Source organism: Salarias fasciatus, chromosome 14 (assembly GCF_902148845.1).
Source record: "Salarias fasciatus chromosome 14, fSalaFa1.1, whole genome shotgun sequence".
NCBI classification, from domain to species: domain Eukaryota; kingdom Metazoa; phylum Chordata; class Actinopteri; order Blenniiformes; family Blenniidae; genus Salarias; species Salarias fasciatus.
In genome coordinates, this window is record NC_043758.1 from 5,608,914 (window position 1) to 5,621,356 (window position 12,443).

The 12,443-nt window shown below is 46.3% G+C and overlaps 1 protein-coding gene across 1 annotated transcript; it reads left to right on the top strand.

Annotated features, from left to right (window-relative positions):
- The first annotated feature begins 451 nt into the window (after positions 1-451).
- Positions 452-12,044, top strand: brca2 (BRCA2 DNA repair associated). Its single transcript, XM_030108709.1, has 25 exons — positions 452-539; positions 694-924; positions 1,098-1,161; positions 1,250-1,302; positions 1,409-1,437; positions 1,543-1,654; positions 1,747-1,802; positions 1,896-1,986; positions 3,185-7,354; positions 7,469-7,567; positions 7,641-7,707; positions 7,789-8,207; positions 8,284-8,474; positions 8,561-8,748; positions 8,833-9,003; positions 9,149-9,509; positions 9,592-9,747; positions 9,825-9,972; positions 10,044-10,156; positions 10,239-10,434; positions 10,524-10,690; positions 10,782-10,920; positions 11,010-11,266; positions 11,495-11,596; positions 11,678-12,044. Exons 1-25 carry the CDS (start codon positions 485-487, stop codon positions 12,023-12,025), a joined length of 7,983 nt encoding a protein of 2,660 aa, XP_029964569.1. The 5' UTR covers positions 452-484; the 3' UTR covers positions 12,026-12,044.
- The last annotated feature ends 399 nt before the right edge of the window (positions 12,045-12,443 follow it).

A 12,443-nucleotide genomic window follows, 5' to 3' on the forward strand; every position in this document is an offset into this window, starting at 1 on the left:
GCAGTAACTCATGCCATAATTTAGGGGCAGCAACAGGAAACACTCTCCCTCACTCCACAACTGTATTTATGGAGGCATGCATGTGTCTTTATTTGTTTTTTATATATATATATATATATTAATTGTAATCACTTGGGCTGTATAAACAATTTCTAAAAGATTAATATGATGCAGGATGGTGAACATAAAAATAATACTGCAGTGTTCAGAAAATCGACCCGTACAGACAAAATAGCCCTTTAATCATTCAATATAACAGAATGGGCAATGGTCATGTTCTGGTGAAGGGAGTGGATCCTTTTAAAAGTCAAAGCTGCTCTTGTTTGACCAAAAATGAACACATGTAATTTTACAGAGAAGTGCAGAAAGAAATCTTCAGCAGTTATTAGTCATATCCACACTGGCAGTTTGTGAAATACTTGCACTGTTTTGTCTCCTCAGGTTCGCCATACAGCAAACAGTGGGAATAGCACACGTGTCTGGAATGGAATTCACCTCCAAGAACATGTATGACACATTCAAAGATGAAATCTGGAAAGGTACGTTTACACCCAAGAGCACCAGCACAGTTCACATAAAGTATCACTAAATAATAAATACTTGTGCTGAAACAATATTGTACAAGAAAATCAACGAGTAGAGAAGGGATGTTCTGTTAAATGATCTATAACTAGTTGTTATTCCTCATTTCAGAGTTAGGACCACTGGACCCAAACTGGTTTGAGGTGCTGACAGCTCAGATGTCTGCCGATGAGGGAAGTGCGTCGGATCAGGAGGACCTGTGTGCGAATCAAGAGGGAAATTTCAAAGCGACTTTAGACAAAACTGACGTGGACAGTCAACTGTTTTCAACCCCCAAAGTTTTCAGATACGGTCGAATCGTTTCGCCCCAAACTGAAGATGAGCATTCCTTCACTGAACAAGGTATCATTGGATGGTTTGTGATATTATTTTATGCTAAATGTAAAATTCACTCCACTTTGCACCATACTTTTTTGTTTTTCTTCTTCTGCTGAAGGCCTTTCTTCACTCGACCTGCACCGCTCAGTTTTCTTTGATTGAATCTAAATGTAATATTTCTCTCTGATACGTCTTAGAAAAGGGAACATTGCCATGGATGGCCACACACAGTCCGCATGTCTTTGCAGTTTCAAAACAGGGGTGAGTACAATGGACAGTTTTTGACACCATTCAGACGAAACCGCTTGGCTGCTGTCTGTAGGTTTAAAACCCTCTTTGGTGTTTTTAGGGTCACAGATTTGAAATATGGAGGCCTCGACCCTCGGAGTGAGATCAGCTTTGGTAGGTTGAAAATAAGAACTCAAATGTATGATGTGCCTCAGGAAAACCTGATCCCATAATTGATGCATATTGCCTTTTTTCTTCCCCCCCCCCCTCTTTTAAACAGATTTCCTGCGTACACCACGTAAATCCCCTGTAAGTACATTGAATCAGTCGGGGAGGGGATCTTTTTGCCTGTATTGTTATTATTTGGCTGTACAACATTAAACTTTGTCTCTGTATTTTCTTTAACGAGAACAGAGCAGCTACGCCAAGCATATTTCTGAAAGTCTGGGTGCACAGATAAATCCTGACTTTTCCTGGACCAGTTCTCTGAACACCCCTCCAGCTGTGCCCTCCACCCTGATTTTATGTAAGTGTGAGTTTTTTTTTTTTTTTTTTTAAGTTTTAAAGAACTCAAGATATTCCTTGTTGAATTAATTGTGTGTCTTTGAACATTTCCAGCTAAAAATGAAACCAGCCCCTGCCCAGCAAGCATTTCTGCAGAAGAAAATGTTGTTGTAAGTCTGTCTTTCTGGTTTTGTTAATTTTATTTTATTTTTTTTAATATTGACTTTCAAATGTTTTCTTTTGTGTCCGTGTATTTTTATTAGTTTGTCCGCAAGCTCTTCCCCTCTCTTTCAAATCCATCGAAAGCCAGCGTGATACCGCCCTGGAGGAGTGAAATCCCACCTGTTCTCCAAGGTAACGGTGTTAAAAGTGTGGTAATAATGCAAAGTTTCACAGCTTTTCACACATTCCTGGATGAAAAAATAGAAGTAAATATGACAATAGCGACATGAAATGCTCTGAAAACATTTAATTTGTGAGTACGAGCTCTCCTGAGGTAAAATACTGAGTTCTGCTCTGTAATCAACAGGTGCCGTCTCCCCTGAGGCCAGATCTGTTGACTCTCTCAGTCAGAGTGCTGGAGTTTGGAGGCAGAAGATGCCAGATGCCATTGAAGATGGAGAAATCCGCAGCGCAGTTTCAAGTGTTCTTGATGGAGCCGAAAATACCCTCTCCATTTTTTTTGCCAACAGCAGTTCAGCGCTGAGAAAAGTCAGACCGAAGCCGATTTTTCCCACCAAAGAACGTTGTCCGAGCTCTGTAGACGTACCTGCCACAAACAGCCCTGCGTCCAGCAAGGACGGACCCGCTGATCAGAAAAGTCCAAGTGTCGCAGCTTCAGATCCCAGATTGAGCCAGTGGTCTCCTTTGAGTTTGTCTGAACTTCCTGCTTCACAGAGTGACTCTGATGCTCCTCACATTGTCGCCAAAATCCCAGCCTCTGGTCTGATGAAGAAAAAGAGGACATTTGTTTACACTGTTGCAGCTTCGAAACCTCAAGTTCAAAGCAAAGAAAGTCGATCTCAGATGATGAACTCATCAACGGGGATGCCAGACTCTGGTAAGATATCCACAATATGTTTTCTCTTTTAGTAAGACAAAAAAATAAACCTTTTCTTTGTTTTTCGATTCCCCGTTGCAGGACGACACTCGGCTCCAGGTGAACTCGGCTGTTCCAGTTCTGAGAAGCCTGACGTCCAACAGCAGGGAAGTGTTACTCAAGTTAAAGACCTTGACATGTCACAGCTTTGCAAGGAGTTTGCTCAGGACTTCGGTCAAACTTTAGACTCTGATAAAACGAGCAAAGTGACAGAGGAAACCAAGAGTCACTTTTCTCCTTCAGCTTGTCTGTTAGCCGTAAAGCAAGCCAAGCAGAAAACAGTGCGTGAAAATCTTCACACTGATTTTAATGAGGCCAGAAACAGAAAACCTGCTTCTCTCACTAATGAGATGTACTCCATTAATGAAGGCCTCACGGCTGACAGTGGATTCCAGTCTGCTGTTGCAGATGTCTCTCGTGACCCCACGTCGTCGGTCGTTCCTGTTTGCTCAGGGAACACGGGTCAGCTAACCTCTAAAGATGGCGTCCACTGGAAAAAGAAGGAAGATGAAGGAGTACATATTGACGCTGCTGCTGGACCCAAGCTGTGCAGTGGACTGAGAACCCAACTGGAGGAAAGACAGGCAGAGGACCCTCGAAGAAAGAGTTTAAATACAGCCCAGCCTTCCCTCCACACATCCGGATTCAAAACCGCTTCGAATAAAGGAATACACATTTCCTCAGCCAATCTGGAGAGAGCCAAGCTTCTTCTGGAAGAGGCCGAGTCTGGAAAGACTTTCAACTCTCACTCCACCAAAAGCGACAGTGCTGTGAATCAGCAAATGAGCAGAAGCAACAAATCAGGATTCATCGTCTCTAATTCACATCAATCGCCCTCTTTGGGGGGATTGGAGGACGCCGGCTGCCACCTGACAGAGTCTCAAAAAGCTGATGTGACAGAGCTGTGTACGCTCTTGGAGGAGGCTGAAAGCCAGTTTGAATTTACACAGTTCAAAACCGCTGAAATGAAACAGAATTCACAAGGGCCTGTCACTTCACCTCCCAAAACCGAGAAAGAACTCGACGCTGATTTACTTGCAGGCATAGATTTCGATGACAGCTTCCCCTCGGATGCTGACAGGCAGCCGGCGTCGGCCGGGACGCCTGACAGAGTCACGTCAGGTACAAATAAAACAAAGTGTGGAGCATCAGATTCACCGGGGGAGTCTGAAAGTGTGTCAGATGAACTGAAAAAAGTGCATCCCTGTGATGAAGGCGGGCCTTCTTCTTCAGTGCACGTGTCTGAAGGAAGGACCTGTGTTATTTCAACTAAACCACTAAACCTTCACAGAGCTGGAAACACTGAAACGAGCAGAAATCCTTCAGCGCTCGGAGTTTCATTCAAGAGTGCCGGAGGAAATATTCTGACGGTTTCAAAAGCAGGCCTGAGCAGAGCAAGAGCGTTGTTTGCAGATTTAGAGAAGCTCACAGATCTGAAATCAGCAGACGGCCAGGTTGATACCAAACAAAATCACAGCATGGATTCTTCTGTTAGGGAGGAAGTGACCCTGAAAGACAAGAGAGTTCCGAGGGATAAAGATGCTCCTGAAAGTTTTAACAACTGCAAAACGGCCACCGCAACCTGCCAGAGTGGCTTCCACAAGGCGAGTGGCAAAGCCATCTCAGTTTCAGCAAAATACATTCAACAGGCCCATGCTCTCTTCAAAGACTGCGACATCCCGGAGCACGACAGCAGAATATCGGTTAAAGAGAGTAAAAGCAGTGGCCCAGTGGCTGAAAGTATTAAGAAAAGCTCGATGATGAAATCCAGCCTTTCTGATGAACGAACCAGTGGAATCGGAGTTGGTTGTAACGGTACACTGATTCCACAAAACCCAGTTTCCACTTCAAAGTCTGCTTCTTCCCCGCCATGCTGGTCATCAAAGAGTATTGATTCCTCTTCCATCGATGGATTGATCAAGGCCGATGGATTCCACACAGCCAGTGGAAAGAAAGTAACCGTGTCAAGTGACTCACTGAGAAGGGCTGAATATCTGTTGAAGGAACATTCTGCACCTGAGGACACGTACGAGGAAAGGAGCCACAGAAATCCTGGACAGCGCTCCTCTAGTGGATTAAAGACGCCTGGTGGAAAAGGAGTCGCCATTTCATCTACAGCGCTAAAGAAAGCGAAAGCGTTGATGCGTGGAAGTCATGATGTCGAGGATAACTTCAGTGAGAAACCACCTCAACGGCAGACGCCCATTCCAGGTCCACCACCCGGGAAGGGAGGGTTTGTTTCAGCCAGCGGAAAGCCTGTGGCGCTTTCATCTGAGGCCCTTCTGAAGGCTAAAGCTCTGTTCAGTGACATTAGTTTGAGCGTTGATGTTCCTCCAAATTCAGACACAAAGACGAGTGACGGTAAACAAGCCTACATGGAGAATATTAACAAGACTTACCCTGATTTGAAAGCTCCAGTTGATGAGAATGTTCAGGGGTCTCAGTTTAGTCTGTTAAAAGCTAAAGTAGATGATTCTGTTTCAGCAAAAGCAATGCAAGAGGCAGGCGGGTTTGTCAAAGACAGTATGGACCGTAGCGACAGGATTCCTTTAAAGCCTGAGAAAAATGAAGCATATCTTAAAAACAAATCCTCCTCGGGTCTGAGATCAGGTCAGAAGGTGACTGTAAACATCTCTGGAGAGCCTGGAAATGGATGCATCAAAGCAATCAACGGACAAATGAAGCAAAAAGCCGAGACTTTGCCCCGTCAGAATGGAGGATTCCAGACAGCCAGTGGAACAACACTCACTGTTTCATCTGAGGCTCTGAGCAAAGCCAGAACTCTGCTGAGTGAGTGTGAAGAAGTTGGGTCTGAAATCAGTGCGTCTCCTCCACATTTCAAAGTTTCACTTCCTGGTCCATCATCCAGAAGCCGTGGATTCCAGGCGGCCAGCGGTAAACGAGTGTCGGTTTCTTCTGAGTCCTTACAGAGAGCCAGAGCTCTCTTCAGTGATATCCAAGCTGTTTCAGACACAAGGACGAGTGATAAGAAGGAGAAGTCTGATATGGATGGAAGTACCATCGAAAAGAACCTTTCCAAAGCACAGTCGGATCAAAGGGGCGCGGCAAATATTTCCGAAGTGGGTGAAAAAACATTCATTGAAGGCAAAAATAAACACAAGAAACAAATTGCGAATGCTTTTCCCCCACTGGGTGGAGGATTCCAGACGGCGAGTGGGAAAGGCGTCGCCGTTTCATCTGAAGCTCTGAGGAAAGCTGAAACTCTGCTGAGTGAATATGAAGGGCTTGAGGATGAAAGCATGGGATTCCTGCCTCCTTTCAAGGCTCCAGCTTCTTCCCTGTTGCCCAGAAACAACGGATTTCTGGCAGCCAGTGGCAAACATGTGGCTGTTTCCTCTGAGGCCTTACAGAGAGCCAAAGCTCTTTTCAGCGACATCGATTTGAGTGCAGACATCCAGGCTGTTTCAGCTCCACGGACGAGCGACAACAAGCAAGACAAGGGTGAAAATACTGAGAAAATGCATCGTGGTTTCACCACAGCGCGAGGAGAGAAAGTCCACGTCTCTCAGAAAAGCCTGTTGAAAGCAAAACATCTTTTAAAAGAATTTGATGATTCTGTTTGTACAGCAGAAATGCAGGAGGCAGATTGTTTAACCAAAGATTATGGTATGGATGGAAAATATAACATACAGCCTGAAAATGGATTCTCTGAAGACGCCAACAAACAAGTGAAACAAAAATCAAACACTTTGCCTCCACAAAGTAACGGATTCCAGACAGCCTGTGGAAAAGAAGCTACCGTCTCATCTGAAGCTCCAAGGAAAGCAAGAAATCTGAGTAAATCTGAAGGAGCTGAGGATAGAATGGGTGCTGCTCCTCCACATTTCAAACTTCCACTTCCTGGTCCGTCATCCAGAAACTGTGGATTTCAAGCAGCCAGCGGTAAACAAGTGTCCGTTTCCTCTGAGGCCTTACAGAGAGCCAGAGCTCTTTTCAGTGACATCGGTTTGAGTCAAGATATCCAAACTGTTTCAGACTGTAACAAACAAGACGGCGGTGAAAAGCCTCAAATGTTCAGCGGTTTCACAACAGCAGGAGGAGCAAAAGGCCACGTTCAAGTTTCAATAGACCGACATGATCTGCTCAACTTAGATCGATCAATAGAAAAGAGGCTGAATCATTTAATACCTGGTGAAAACAACAGGTCTACTAATGAATGTGCTTCTTTAGGAGGAAAATCTTTTAACTCAGCTCATGAAAACAAAGCGGCAGAAGGTTCAACAGAAGTTCCAGTTGAATTCCAAGACACCGTAACTCCAGCAAAGGTCGTCGACCGACATCTCAGCCCTGGACTGGAAAAACTGAATGTAAATCAGTCCAGCTGTCGCAGAGAAGCTAAAGTTCCAAGAGCAAAAGAGTTCTCACTGGTGAACTTCCAGTCACTTCACCTCACGGGCTGCACTGAAACCCAGCAGGACTTTCTTGCACAGGAGGCTTTTGACTGCACAAAGGCCTTGCTGGAAGATGAAAGTCTCTCAGGTCAGGGGTTTTCACCAACTTCAGAATTCATGCAGTTTCCAGAAAGCCCGAATTCCAGCAGTAGATCCTCAAAAGGGAACAACGGAAAAGGGAAAAGAGCGTTGCTACATGATGATCTTGCAGGTGAGTGTTTCACCATCAGTTATTGAAGAAGAATGTGTTTTTGTCAGTAAGTTGTTTGTGATTTATAGTTTATTTGAAATGACTACATTTCTCTTTTTGTATTAAATAATGTAGGCCAGCCGCCACTGAAACGACAGTTACTCGAGCAGTTTGACAAGAGTGTTAATCGTTCAAGAAGTTCGTCTCTACAACCAATGAAAAGTTGTCCAAACGGTACGTCGCTGACGCTCTAACACTTTTATCTACAAATACAGCCGAGTCTTATTTACTTTAATTCTTTTTAAAGATGACCGAGACAGAGGAGTTTTCAAATACAGTGACTCTCTTCAGCCAAACGTCACGAGGCCGCACAGGTAAGCTTGAATTGTCTGCGAAGTTCTCAAGCGGCTGACACAGGTATTCACTTCCTTTTTGATGTGTATTGTTTTCTACGGGAGTGGGAAACACCACGAGGAAGACAAGCTGGAAAGCACAAATCAAGCGTCAGCCTCAGGAGACAACAAGTCGGCGCCTTCCAAGATGCCTGCGTTCGTTCCTCCTTTCATCAAAAATGCACGAACTGACTCTTGTGGGAATACGGCGGCCAAGGACAAAACAAGAGCTGCTGCTTTTGTTCCTCCGTTTAAAAAACAAAGGAGTAATCCGCAAGAGAACGCTTCCAAGCTTCAACAGGAAGACCAGGATGAAGAGCTGCGCCGCGTTGTAAAGTCTTCAGACAGCAGCACCTCTGCACCGCCCACTAAGAAAACAGATGAGGCCACAAGTGAAGCTCTGGTAAACGATCCAGTCCGTCCAGTGGAGGGTGGATCTGCTGACTCTTCATGTGTCCACGAGACTCTCTCTACAAGCAGAGGTAAAGTCAAGTTAAAGACGCTGCAAACAACTTGCTTTGCAGACAGAACGTTCATGTTGTCATTCCTCGCCGACAGATTTTTATCAGAACCTTCAAAATACTGAGCTGGCTCGAGATATGCAGGACATGAGGATCAGGAAAAAGAAGCGCCAGACCATACGGCCGCTGCCAGGAAGCCTGTTTCTCACCAAGACCTCTGGAGTGGCGAAGGTCCCGTTAAAGGCTGCAGTGAATGGAAAAGCCCCCGGAAGATACACCCCGAAAGAGGCAAGGCAGCGTCTGCCCTCTGCACCGTCTCCTCTTCACTCTTCTAATTGTTTTGTCATGCAGACTGTCTTTTTCTTGTTTTTCAGCTCTACGGTCATGGAGTTCACTGGCATGTCAGTGAGATCACGAGTGAGACTGCAGGATCTTTTCGCTTCAATTTGCTGCAGTTCATCCAACCGGACGCTCTGGCAGAAGGGGGCGGCGTTCAGCTCGGGGACGGAGGCTGGCTGATCCCCAGAAACGACGGGACGGCGGGGAAGGAGGAGTTCTACAGGTATTCGTGAAATTACAGTACTTGAAAAGCCAGGTGGATCCACAGACCGTGAAGCTTTACCTTCTCGTCCTCCTCTCCCTGCAGAGCGTTATGCGACACCCCAGGCGTGGATCCAAAACTCCTCAGTGAGGCCTGGGTGTTCAACCACTACCGATGGATCGTGTGGAAGCAGGCGTCCATGGAGAAGTCCTTTCCAGAAACCATGGGCAGCCTGTGTCTCACCCCGGAGCAGGTCCTGCTGCAGCTCAAGTACAGGTATGTGAAGGTCACCGGGGTCACTGGAGATCATTTCATTGTTCTTTCTTACGACAAAAAAACTATTTCTGACTAAAAATGTTTGATTTCTCGAATGAATGAATTGTGACCTGAAGCCTCTCCTGCATCACGTTTCTTCTGACAGATACGATGTGGAGGTGGACCGCAGTCGCAGGCCGGCGCTCAGAAAGGTTCTGGAGAAGGACGACACGGCAGCTAAGACCCTGGTCCTGTGTGTGTCTGGGATCGCCTCCATGGGTCTCTCCCCAAACAAGAACGCCAAAACCCCTCAAGGCGCCGACGCCAAGCTTCAGTCTCCACCTGCGGTCGTCTGGCTGACGGACGGCTGGTACGCCATCAGAGCCCAGCTGGATGAACCTTTGACCGCCATGCTCCACAGAGGTCGCCTGGCCGTCGGGGGCAAGCTGATTGTCCACGGCGCTCAGCTGGCGGGGGTGCAGGATGCTTGTCCGCCTCTGGAGGCGCCAGAGTCTGCTATGTTAAAGGTATTTCTGCTAGAAACTTCAGCTTGTCCTTCACCCAGCAGGGGAGCCACACGACTTCTCCTAATTCTCAATATATTTCCAGATTAGTGCCAACAGCTGCAGGCCTGTACGGTGGGATGTCAAACTGGGCTTTTATAAGGATCCGCGGCCGTTCCTGCTGCCAGTCTCCTCTCTGTACACCAGCGGGGGGCCGGTGGGATGTGTTGACATTCTGATCCTGAGGAGCTACCCCATCCAGGTGACCCTCACTCCATCGGCCATGATGTTCCCTCTCAGTCATAAAGGCTCACGTTGTCGCCTGGGGTCATGTTCTAGTGGATGGAGAGGAAGCCGGACGGAGGCGTCGTGTTTCGTTCCGTTCGGGCGGAAGAGAAGGAGGCCAGACGACACAGCAGCCACAAGCAGAGAGCTATGGAGACCTTGTTTGCCAAGATCCAAGCTGAGTTTGAACAGGAGGAGAAAGGTAGCCGTCACGTTCCCTCAGGTGAGCCGCAGACTCGCCTTCAGCAGGTTTTCATGGCTCGTCTTCCTCAGGGAATATCAAGCCTCAACGGCGACACCCGCCAAGGAACTACCAGGACATCACAGCTCTGCAGGAGGGGGAGGAGCTGTACGAAGCAGTGGGCGATGACCCAGCTTACCTGGAGGTCAGCTGGCATTATTGTACAGGTTGTTGACATTATTCATCTCTTCAGATCTACAGCTGTGTTGTTTTTTTCCTTGTTTTAGGCTCATTTGAGTGAACATCAGCTGGAGGCTCTCCGTGCCTACCAGCATTCTCTAATGGAGAAGAAGCAGAGAGAGCTGCAGGATCGATGCCGCCGCGCCCTGGAGGCAGAGGACGGTGAGATGAAGTGTCCCAAACGAGACGTAACGCCGGTGTGGAGACTTTGTGTTGCTGACTCCCTGGATCAGCGGAGTAAAGGTGAGTTGTTTTCATCTCAGTTAACGAATTTATTGAGAGTCAAACTTGCATTAAGATGTTTGATGTTTTGTTTTTTTCTCTCATTTTAGTGTATCAGTTGAATCTGTGGCGGCCGTCTGCAGACCTGCAGTCTTTATTAAAGGAAGGCTGTCGTTACAAAGTCTATAACCTCGCCACTTCAGAGGGAAAGAAACGGAGCGGGATCGAACATGTTCAGCTGACCGGGACAAAGAAGACCCAGTTTCAGGACCTGCAGGTTCCTGGCTGCAGCGTTCACGTTTCATATGAAGACATTTGAATGCCGAGTTACGTTGTGGCCTTTGACCTTTGCCTTTCTCGTTATTTAGGCTTCCCCCGAATGGTTATCGACTCGCTTCCAGCCAAGAGTCACGACAAGTTTTGTAAATCTTCAGAACCCAGACTTTCAGCCTGTTTGTGGAGAAGTCGACGTGACGGGTTACGTCATCAGCGTCGTAGACGAACAGGGTAAAGTAGAGGATTTTTTTTAGATTTTTCTTGAATTATTTCTGTCGTAATGACACTGACTTTTGAATAATTCTGTATTTTGGATACAGGGTCTTGTCCTGCGTTTTATTTGGCTGATGGGGAAGTGAACTTTGTGAAAGTCCGCTGTTTCAGCAGCTTCTCTCAGTCTGGCTTGGAAGATGTGGTAAAGCCGTGCGTCCTGCTGGCGCTGAGTAACCTGCAGCTGCGAGGCCAGTCCATGAGTCCCACGCCTGTGGTTTATGCTGGAGATCTGACGGTTTTCTCTACAAATCCCAAAGAAGTTCATCTCCAAGAATCCCTCAGCAAAATCAAAGTCCAGGTCCAGGTACAGCGATTTACTGCTTCTGGTTTGATTAAAGCTCAACAGGCCACTGCTTTTACTTGAAGCCTCCTGTTTTGTCCAGTAATGTCAAATTCCAGATTTTTAGAAAATGTAATGAAGCCACTTGGATTGTATCCTCCATTAGATTGTTTCTAATAATTTACTGGGTTTTTTTGTCTCATTTGCAAAGAAGTTTGTTCATTGTCTGATGACATCCTGTTCTTTTTTTAGCGACAAGGTAACTTCTTTCAAACTGCTGAGGAGAAACTTTCCCTCTTGATAAAATCTGGAAAACCACAAACCCCGGCTCCGACAGCAGACACCATGACCAGGGTGAGCTTTCTGTGGATTCCTGGCATGTTAAATAGATTTATTTTCAACAGTTCATAATAAATTGAAACCTTTTTTTTGCAGGTTTCGTCTCACAAGCCTGTCACAAGTCTGGGATCCTTCACGCCTGTCAACAGACATCCTCCTGCAGCGACGTCTTCCTCAGAAAAAGACCCCAGAAGCTTGAAGAGAAAGCGAGCGTTGGACTACCTGTCTCATATCCCGTCCCCACCGCCTCTCTCCCATCTCAGCTCGCTGGCTTCTCCGTGTGTAAATAAGACTTTCAATCCCCCTCGGAGGTCTGGGACACTAAGCACTTTAAAAACTGTACGCGCTCCAGCTCCCAAAGCCACGGAGTCACTGCAGGAGAAGGAATGGGTGAAAGATGAAGAGCTGGCGATGATCGACACTCAGGCGCTGCATGTTGAGTAAAACGCTAAAGAAACAAAACCAGATGAGCGAATGCTCACTCTACAAAGAGAATACTGTCTGTTCATGTTGCGTTAAAGTTGTGTTATTGCTTTGCGACAGTAAAATCACGTCTGTTTGGCTTCATGACTTGTTCAGCTCTGTGTCAATTATCAGTTTCTAAAAGCTGAGAACTGGCTGGGAGGCTTTTGGAAACATTCTCATGGTATAGCTTTTTCTTAATAGGACAGAAAAGCCTCAATGAGGACGTAGTGAAGATTTTGAAAACATAGTGGAAATTGTTTCATTTCTGAAATTGTGATTTAACACTGTAATGCTGGAGGTGATCAGAAATGAGGCCGAGCGTGTTAAAATATCAGACCATTTCCTGAAAAGGAGTCCTACAGTAGCAGCATGATGCTTACACATATTGTGCTAGTGT

Excerpts from the sequence above, each read along its gene's own strand:
- brca2 (XM_030108709.1), top strand. The coding sequence starts at position 485 with ATGGAATTCACCTCCAAGAACATGTATGACACATTCAAAGATGAAATC. Across the intron at positions 1,803-1,895 it reads CTGCAGAAGAAAATGTTGTT|TTTGTCCGCAAGCTCTTCCC; the intron begins GTAAGTCTGTCT and ends TATTTTTATTAG. Across the intron at positions 9,973-10,043 it reads GTTTGAACAGGAGGAGAAAG|GGAATATCAAGCCTCAACGG; the intron begins GTAGCCGTCACG and ends CGTCTTCCTCAG.